Source organism: Humulus lupulus, chromosome 2 (assembly GCF_963169125.1).
Source record: "Humulus lupulus chromosome 2, drHumLupu1.1, whole genome shotgun sequence".
NCBI lineage: Eukaryota > Viridiplantae > Streptophyta > Magnoliopsida > Rosales > Cannabaceae > Humulus > Humulus lupulus.
This window is the reverse complement of record NC_084794.1, coordinates 277,996,938-278,007,019: the sequence shown is the minus strand read 5'-3', so window position 1 is coordinate 278,007,019 and position 10,082 is coordinate 277,996,938. Positions and strand designations below refer to the sequence as shown.

At 36.2% G+C, this 10,082-nt stretch overlaps 1 protein-coding gene and 1 long non-coding RNA gene across 3 annotated transcripts; both read right to left on the bottom strand.

Moving 5' to 3' along the window:
• Positions 1-655: 655 nt before the first annotated feature.
• LOC133815540 (uncharacterized) lies at positions 656-2,820 on the bottom strand. Its single transcript, XM_062248371.1, has 5 exons — positions 2,326-2,820; positions 1,690-2,169; positions 1,543-1,608; positions 1,010-1,206; positions 656-851 (listed from the first exon to the last, which is right to left on the bottom strand). The coding sequence occupies exons 1-5, from the start codon at positions 2,818-2,820 to the stop codon at positions 656-658; spliced, it is 1,434 nt and encodes a 477-aa protein (XP_062104355.1).
• Positions 2,821-6,847: 4,027 nt separating this feature from the next.
• Positions 6,848-9,773, bottom strand: LOC133819500 (uncharacterized). 2 transcript variants are annotated; one of them, XR_009886354.1, is made up of 4 exons: positions 9,717-9,773; positions 9,158-9,585; positions 7,877-8,004; positions 6,848-7,760 (listed from the first exon to the last, which is right to left on the bottom strand). It is a non-coding gene; the product is annotated as an uncharacterized LOC133819500 (long non-coding RNA). The 2 variants fall into 2 exon arrangements; XR_009886355.1 differs by lacking the exon at positions 9,158-9,585.
• Positions 9,774-10,082: the final 309 nt, after the last annotated feature.

Below are 10,082 nucleotides of genomic sequence, written 5' to 3'. Positions count from 1 at the left end.
TGGATAAAATTAGAAAAATAACGGTTTGAAGAATTTTAGTAATTAGGGAATTCAATAACAGAATAGGAAATGGGAAGGAAAAAGAAATATTTGGAGGAATATATATATATAGATTCAAGATGTAATAGAGAATTTGAGAGAAAATTTCTGGGTAAAAGAGAGGAAAGCTAGAGAAAAAATTGAGAGAAAATTTTTGGAATTTTTCAAAATGGAGAGAAATGGCTGAAATGGAATAGGGAAAACCCTCTTAAGGCGTTAGATTCCACACGCGCCGTGGCGCGTACCAAATTTTTTTTCTCTGACCCTTTTCAGGCGTCGCGGCCCTTCTCCCATCCCGAGCCATCTTCTCTGTTTTTGTCAAGGGTCGCAACCCTTGCTCCATCCGCCACAACCCTCTCTTCAGGCTTAAACATTTTCATTGTTTTTATTTTCTTTTTAATAGTTTTCACTATTTCCACGGTTCTATTACATTCAAAAATACTTAAAAATAAAAACTAAAAGAAATTAATATGTCCAACCACAACTAAAAATAAATAAAAACTAGAATTGTTCATAAACTTTAAAATTTAAATGAAATGAAAATTAAAAACAATGAGATGCTTCTCAACTGCGCTATCGTTAACGTCATTTAGTCAGACGCTGCTTTATCTTCAGATCAAATTGGTTCCAACCCGACCACGGACCTGCATTTTTCCACCGGACCCTCCAAGTAATGCTTCAATCTCTGACCATTCACCTTAAAATGTCCCGTCTTTTCACTATGAATTTGCACTGCTCCATAAGAAAGTGATACAACTACCGTGTACGATCCTGACCATCGTGACTTCAATTTACCAGGAAAAAGTTTAAGCCTGGAATTAAATAGCAAGACTTTATCCCCTGTTGAAAATCCTTCCTTAATATTCGCTTATCATGAAAATCCTTCGACTTCTCCTTATAGATATTCGCATTCTCATAAGCTTCATTTCGGAATTCTTCAAGCTCATTTAACTCCATAAGCCTATTCTACCCTGCCGTGAAGAGATCAACATTTAACTTTTTCACAGCCCAATAAGCTCTATGCTCCAGCTCCACTGGTAGATGACAAGCCTTAGCAAACACCAATCGAGATGGTGACATACCAGTCGGAGTTTTAAATGCCGCGCGATAAGCCCAAAGTGAATCATCGAGCTTCTTTGACCAATCCTTCCTCGAAGTATTTACTATCTTTTACAATATACCTTTTATTTCCCTATTCAACACTTCAGCTTGGCCATTAGCAATTGGGTGATAGAATAATGACTTTCGATGATGAACATCATAGCGAGCACAAAGAGCAGTGAACCACTTATTGCAAAAATGACCTCCCCGGTCACTAATAAAGACTCTGGGAGTACTAAATCGAGTAAAGATGTTTTTATGAAGGAATTTAAGTACTTCCTTCCCATCACAAGTAGGAGTTGCTGTGGCTTCTAACCATTTAGAAACAAAATCCACCGCAAGCAAAATATATTTGTTATTATACGATGATGGGAAAGGTCCCATAAAGTCTATCCCCCATACGTCAAATTGCTCAACTTCCAAAATACCAGTCATTGGCATTTGATCTCTTCTTGATATATTCCCAGTCTGTTGACAACGATCACAACTTTTGACAAAATCATTAGCATCTTTAAATAATGTAGGCCAGTAAAACCCGCTTTACAAAACCTTCGCTGCTGTTCTTGTTCTGCCAAAATGACCGCCGCAATGCAAACTATGACAGTGAGTTAAAATTGACAACATCTCCTCTTCTGGCACACATCTTCGAATAACTTGATCTGGGCAATGCTTATACATAATAGGCTCCTCCCAATAATAATGCTTCACCTCCGAATAAAATTTCTTCAATTGTTGCCTTGTCATTTCAGGAGGTATAACCTTAGCAGCCAAATAATTAACATAATCCGCAAACCATGGAACATCCTTGCAAACACTTACTTCGAACAACTGCTCATCCAGAAAAGCATCATTAATCTGAACTTCTTTATCAAGAGAATCTTCCTCAACCTCTAAATGAGACAAATGATCAGCCACCAAATTCTCAGTACCTTTCTTATCCTTAATTTCCACATCAAATTCTTGTAATAACAAAATCCACCGAATAAGACGAGGCTTGGAATCTTTCTTACTCATAAGATACTTTATTGCCTAATCATCCGTATAAACAACCACTTTATTCCCAATCAAGTATGGCCGAAATTTATCAAAAGCAAACACTATGGCCAACAACTCCTTTTCGGTAGTTGCGTAATTCATTTGAGCATCATTCAAGGTACGACTTGCATAATAAATTGTTCTAAATACCTTGTCAACTCTTTGTCCCAACACTGCCCCTATTGCATAATCACTGGCGTCACACATCAATTCAAATGGTAAATCCCATTGAGGCGCAACAACTATAGGTGCCGAAATCAATTTCTCCTTAAGTGTCTTAAAAGCTTGTTGACACTTCTCATCAAAATCAAACGTAACCCCATTCATTAACAAAGTGGACAGTGGCTTCGAAACTTTAGAAAAATCTTTGATAAACCTCCTATAAAATCCCGCATGACCTAAGAAACTCCGTACTCCTTTTACTGAAACTGGTGGTGGCAAATTCTTTATCGTTGAAATTTTTGCCCTATCCACTTCAATGCCTTTCTTAGAAATCTTGTGCCCCAATACAATTCCTTCATTTACCATAAAATGGAACTTTTCCCAATTAAGCACCAAATGCGACTCTTCACACCTTCTCAACACCATCTCCAAATTCGTCAAACACGTGTCAAAAGATGATCCATAAACCGAAAAATCATCCATAAAAATTTCAATCCCCTTCTCAACCATGTCAGAAAATATTGCCATCATACACCGTTGAAACGTGGCTGGTGCATTACATAACCCAAATGGCATCCTTCAAAAAGAAAAAGTCCCATAAGGACATGTAAACGTTGTCTTCTCTTGATCCTCCGGTGCAATTACGATCTGGTGATAGCCTGAGTACCCATCTAGAAAACAATAGTAGTTATGCCCCGCCAACCTATCCAACATTTGATCAATAAAAGGCAAAGGAAAATGATCTTTCCTCGTTGCCTTATTCAACTTTCGATAATCAATACATATCCTCCAACCCGTCACAATCCTAGTTGGAATCAGTTCATTACTTTCATTCTTCACCACAGTCATACCCCCCTTTTTAGGCACTACTTGTACTGGACTCACCCAAGCACTATCAGAGATAGGGTAAATCACTCCAGCATCTAACCATTTCAAAATCTCTTTCCTCACCACTTCTTTCATTGTAGGATTAAGTCTTTGTTGAGCATCAATAGTCGGTCTCGCCTCATCTTCCATAAGAATTCTATGCATAACTGTCGATGGGCTAATTCCTCTTATATCAGCCAGAGTCCACCCTATAGCAATTTTATGAGCTCTTAATACCCTCAACAACTTCTCCTCCTCTACTTCTAAAAGAAATGATGAAACTATAACTCGAAGAGTCTCTTTTTCCCCAAGATAAGCATAACGGAGATGGTCTGGTAAAACTTTCAATTCTAAAACAGGTGGCTTCATAATTGATGGTAATGGTCTTTCTGGTCCCGCACCGAATTCTTCAAACTTCTTATGCTTCCACTGCTCAGCTGATTTTATCCACTTCAAATAACTCATTGCTTCTTCATTTTCCTCACCATCTACATCATCAACTGTAAGACTTAATTGAAGAGGGTCCTCACTTAATTTTTTTCTCCCACTACTTCTTCAACCACATCAACTGAGAAACAACTATCACTTGCTTTAGGATAAGTCATAGCCTTAAGCACATTAAATAGTACTTTTTCCCCTTGAACTCTCAGCTTTAACTCTCCCTTTTGCACATCTATCAATGCTTGCCCAGTTGCTAAAAATGGTCTCCCCAAAATAATAGGAACATTCTCATCCTCCTCCATATCAAGAACTATAAAATCAGCTGGAAATATAAACTTATCCACCTTTACCAATACATCTTCTATAATACCGCGGGGATGCTTCACAGATCTATCAGCCAGCTGCAATGTTACTATGGTTGGCCTAGCTTCCCCTAAACCAAGCCTACGGAATACTGACAAAGGCATTAAATTAATACTCGCCCCCAAATCACAAAGTGCATGCTTGCATTCAAACTCCCCAATCGTGCATGGAATAGTAAAACTCCCCGGATCTCGTAACTTATGAGGGCTTTCTTTGCAAAATCGTCCTACATTCTTCTGTTAACGCCACTGTTTCGTAATCACCCATCTTTCTCTTATTAGAGAGAATCTCCTTCATAAACTTTACATAGCTTGGCATTTGTTCTAATGCTTCTGCGAACGGTATATTTATATGTAGCTTCTTGAATAACTCTAAAATCTTTGCAAACTTTTTATCCAAATTATGCTTACGAAGTCTTTGTGGATATGGAATTCTAACATGATGCTCAATATTCACAGGTGGGGTCTCCTCTTCTTTCTTAAGGTCTTCAGTAACCTTTTTATCATCCAACTTCTTCTATTCTTCTTCTAACTGACTCTTCTTTAGCCCTTCATATCTCGTTCCACTCCTCAAAGTAATAGCTTGGCACTGTTCTTTAGGATTAACTTCTGTAGTGCTAGGAAAATTTCCTTGAGCTCTATTAGTCATTAAAGTAGCCAATTGTCCTATTTTAGTCTCCAAACTTCTTATGGATGCCCTAGTTTCAGTCATGGATTGGTTAAGTACATCAGGTTGGGTTTCAGCTGGTTTCATTGGCATTTGGTGAGGTTGTCTATTTTGTGGTTGATTCTAGCCAGGTGGAGGATTTTGGTGGGCATATTGATGTGGATAAGGTGGTCTATTTTGTGTAGGTTGATATGGTGGCTGAGGTGGAAGATAAGGTTGGAGGGTGTTTTGGTTATTAGACCAGGAAAAATTTGGATGGTTCTTCAATGCTGGGTGTAGGTCATGGAATTGGGATTATTAGGCTGTCTTTGGTAATTTCCTATTGCTTGGACTTCTTCCATGGGCATGTTATTCATATCTATAGCAGGACATTGGTTTGGTTGATGATTTGTACCACACACTTCACAAAGGTTTTGAGCTTGCATAGCTTGAGATGGGAGTGTAGTCTTTTGTAATTGCTTTGTCAAGGTCGCTACTTGAGCTGTAAGCATGGATATAGCATCCAATTCCATCATTCCAGCCACCTTCTTTGATTGTCCCCTTTCAGTTGTCCATTGATAATTATTCATTGCCATCTCCTCTAATAGCTCATATGCCTCATTAGCACTTTTACTCATAAAGGCACCTCCCGCTGCAGCATCTATAAATGTTCTAGTCGTTCCATTCAACCCATTATAAAAATTATGCACCAGCATCCACTTTTCTATTCCATGGCGTGGACACTTCCTTAACAACTCCTTAAAGCACTCCCAAGAATCATACAGTGACTCTCCATCCAACTGATAAAAGTTATTAATCTAACCCCTTAACTTTGCAGCCTTCGCTAGAGGAAAGAATTTGGCAAGGAATTTCTGAGCTAACTCCTCCCACGTAGTGATAGAATTTTCCTGTAAAGATATTAGCCAACTCTTCTCCCTATCCCTTAGTGAAAAGAGGAATAACCTCAGTCTTATAGCATCATCACTTACCCCATTCATCTTGAACGTTGCACATAACTCTAGAAAATTAGCTATGTGTAAATTGGGGTCCTCCGTTGGCATACCTCCAAACTGAACCATCTGAAGGATGGCTGGCTTAATCTCAAAATTGTTGGCAGCTATGGTTGGCGGTCTAATGCATGAATGCACTCCTGCAACAGTAGGAAGTACATAATCTCTTAATGTTCGTGCTCCTTGCTCCCTTGGAATTTCTGGAGCCCCTTGACCATTATTAGCATCATTTCCCAAATTGTCAGCCATGGTAAATTCCAATTTCCTTTTTATTTTCCGGTTTTGTTTGCATAATCTATGGGTATAATCTCCTTTTTTCAATTGCTTCGCATATACCAACAAGTCCTAAAACACCAAAGAACCTTGATCCGAATAAATTTTAAAAAAAATAATAATAAAAAATAAAAAAATAAAAATCAAATTAGGACGAAAATTAACTGTATTGATATTAATAAAAACAGTTCCCGACAACGGCACCAAAAACTTGATCTCTTAAAAATTTACACGCAAGTATACGTGGTCCAATTAAGTAATATATGATAAGTAAAGTGTCGATCCCATGAAGACTGATATTAATTACCAATAATTAACCTCTAATTCTTATTGATTTAAATAATAATTTCTGAATTATGAATAAAATAATTATTACTAAAAATTAAGAAAAATTTTAAGCACTTAGAGAAATGCATAAATAAAAATTTGATTTAATTCAATGGATGTAAAAGTTAGGGCTTTAGCTTCATCAATCATCCACTTATGATTTCTAACCAATTCTCAATATTTCTTAATTCTACTGTGATAGCAGATTACAATTATATATTATAGTCTTGCTAGGATCTATAATTCTCTACAATATATTATTTCCTACATCTCTGTGGTAAATCCATATGTTGCAGGCTTTAAACACATAATCCCTAGACTACACAATTCATAGAAGTACTTTCGTCTAATATAAAATTGTGATTACTTACCTGTAGCATAATTGGCCTTCTCTTTTCAAAGCATAGGGTCAAATTATATAAACATGTAAATGATGATCAAACATTCACAAGCATTAAGCATAAGATAAATAATCCACAACAGAAGAAAGAAATTCAGGAAAATTTCATTGAGAAATCAAAAGCTTCAAGAAGAATCCACTAATACCCTAATAACAAGATTAGTTCAAAACAAACATAATGGAATCAATCAAATTATAATTAAACATAAACTCCAGAAAAGAGAAATATAGAAGAGATCAAGAAATCAAACTATCAAGTCTTCAATGTTCTCCCAAGTCTCTAATAATTTCTCCACACATAAAAAATGAATCCCTCCCCTAATTAACTCTTAAAAACGTATTTAAATAGAAACCCTAAAAATGTTTAACGATTTTCGCCCTTCTGATAGCCACGCAACCAATACACGCACCGCGGTGCTGGCATTTAAGTGCCGCGGCGCGCCTCTTTGAATTTGCGTAACACGCTTTCTATTTTCAGCAAGCGTCGCGGCCCTTCTCCCATGCGCCGCGACCCTTCAAAACTCCAGAAAGTGGCCCTCTCTGCTTCTTCCTTGCGCTGCGCTTTTCATTCAAGCGATGTAGCCCTTCGTATTGACCCCAAAAACTTGTTCCAAAACTCCAAAACGAACAATTATCTCGGCAAATGAATCCTCGACTTTCTTCTTTTCAACTTTTAGCATAAATTTCCTAAATTAAGCTGATGTTTCAGTCTTTTCCCAAACTTCATATTTCCTTCTCCTATTTCCTGCAAACATACCAAAACAAGCATAATGCCGCATAACACTCCACCAAAATGACTCAAACTTACCCTAAACACATGTTAAAAACTATGCTAAAAACGGACTCATCAGACACCTTGAATTTAGTGTAGAATTACAAATTTGACACAAGTATACTACAGTAATACTAAATGCTTACTTGAAAACTAGTAGGTCGAAGGACAGAAACTCAGTTTGTTATAATATAACAAAATGAGGAACATTGTCTTTTTACCTTCATAAAAAAAAAAGTAAGAAAAAGTCGGTACCTCTGCAAATTTTATATCAGCATCACTATGATCATTTTCTCTTCCAGCAACATCACCAACATAAAAGGATCTAAAAAGCAAACACATAAATCCTTTGTTAGCTAGTATTCTTGAACATATAGGTTCTCAACCATAAGCATTACAGTGACAAAAAAAGATATGTGAAAGGATGAAAAGTTAAATAACTTATCCATATCAATAGAAATGCCAGAGTTGAAGTGTTTTTCCAAAAGATGCCACATCCCTGGTTTTGGTTTGCGGTAGGGATCATCTGCTTGACCATTAGATTTACTTACTCTACAAGCAATGAAAACCTACATATTTGTAATTGCAGTGCAAATCATTCAGCAAATTTTGATTAACAAACAAACACTTTTTCACAGAATAGTTGAAGCTGCCAAATTTGAAAAGAATTTGCATGAACTTAACAAATGTAAACAACTCAAAAATTAAGAAACAAAATCTGGGAATAAGAAACTAGAACTACTATTATTGCATCAAAGAGTTAAAACTTTCAGAAGCCCCTAAAATATACAAGCAATCAAAGTAATCTAGGTAGCAACAGAGAAAATAGCTCAAGAAGCATTTTATAGGGAATCACGATAGTAATGCCCTGTTCAACATACAGTAAGAATTCACCAAATTCCACAACCCCATATCTTATATCTACTATACTAATATGAAATAAATTATACAAAAACCAGTAACCACACTGAAAATTTATCACATTACAATAATAAACAAAAAACAGCTTGTGGGTTTATCGTCATAAGACTACTACATACTATTATATATATATATATATATTCACTGCTTGTAGTTATTATCATCATAATAATAAGCTTATTATAAATATATGGTGAGAATCATAGCATTGTTTTTCATCAAATGATATTTTTTTTTTGGTATATATCAGCCGCAATATACATGCGGTACTCATATTGAACACGATTGGACATGATCATATCATTACAAGGTTTCAGGGATCTTTTGATTATATATGCAATTTGTATAGTGAGGAGAACCCATAGCACTAGGCACATCCATACATAAATGCCAGAATTGATGGAAAATAGAGAAATTACAAAAGTTTAAACATTCAACTTAACATATATATATATAACAATATTTATGATCACAAGAAGTTTAGTATTAAGCTTGAATTTCTCGGACCCTTTCCCAACATGGTTATTAGGTGGCACAAATCTTTCTTAATTGTATCTCTCTACCAACAAAAACAGTGGAAACCTTCCAAAACATTATTGCTGATAACATGGCTAGTTTGACGACTCTACTTCTTGGCAACAACTTGATAAATGGTACAATTCCAGACTCATTATGCAAACTGCACAATCTAGAATTTCTACACTTTTCTCATCTCAATGTTGGAGGGGCTTTAATAACCTTTATCTCTTAAATTTATCATTCAACAAGTTATCTGGGACCATTCCTAGGTCAATTAGGTACCTGTCGTCACTGATATGGTTGCACTTGAACGACAATAATCTCCATGGAGAGCTCCCTCAAGCCTTAAGTAATTGTGGGCAGTTTGAACTTATGGATCTCGGAGGAAATAATTTTTCTGGAATTATACCAACTTGGATTGGAAAAAACTTTTCTGCACTGCAGATTCTAAGAATTCAAAATAATAAATATGTTGACTAGTAGTATTCCTTTACAACTATGTCAACTCACTAATCTACAAATTTTGGACCTTTCTAAAAATAGTTTGGCTGGAGAAATCCCTTGTTGTTTTAACAAACTCTCCAAAATGATTAAAAGAGCTATGGGACCAGCTACAAGTCTCAATAAAGATTATCCCTTTTTTCTAATTGGTGAAGCACTACTTTGTTCAATCCAAAATCCTTTCATTTTAGAAATTAGTGGGAGCATTTCTACAAACACATAGAGTGAATTCATCATAAATATGAAATGAACAATTTTAATTCATGAATCAAACACAAATTAAGTGAAAGCACATCCAGAAAAAAGAAGGATGAAGAAAATGTGTAGACCCAGATCTCACCTCTACCAAGACCAGCCATGACACCCACGCATCTCACCTCTGTCGAGACCATTTATGTAACGACCCAAATTCGCTAATAAGGCTTAAGGGCCTTAATTAGCATGCCTGGAGGGCATAATGGAGATTACGTGTGATTTTAGTGATTTAGATGTATAATTATGATTTAAAGCATGTTATATGATTACTTGAGTACTTGAGATGCATGACTATGCGTGTTTGTATGCATGTAGGCCCAGATTAGGGTAGAAGGGCATAATCGTAATTTTGGCCATTAAGGGCATAACTGCTTTGATATATGTGATAATTGTTGAGACCACATTATTATGTGGATATATCTGCGATCTGTGACTCGAGACGATCCTAGTG

Bases quoted from the DNA above. Each gene is read 5' to 3' on its own strand.
- LOC133815540 (XM_062248371.1), bottom strand. From the start codon at position 2,820: ATGGATGATTTTTCGGTTTATGGATCATCTTTTGACACGTGTTTGACG. The intron at 1,609-1,689 runs GTTTTGTAAAGC...CGTTGTCAACAG, and splicing joins GAACAAGAACAGCAGCGAAG to ACTGGGAATATATCAAGAAG. The intron at 852-1,009 runs GTAGAATAGGCT...ATTTAATTCCAG, and splicing joins GTTGATCTCTTCACGGCAGG to GCTTAAACTTTTTCCTGGTA.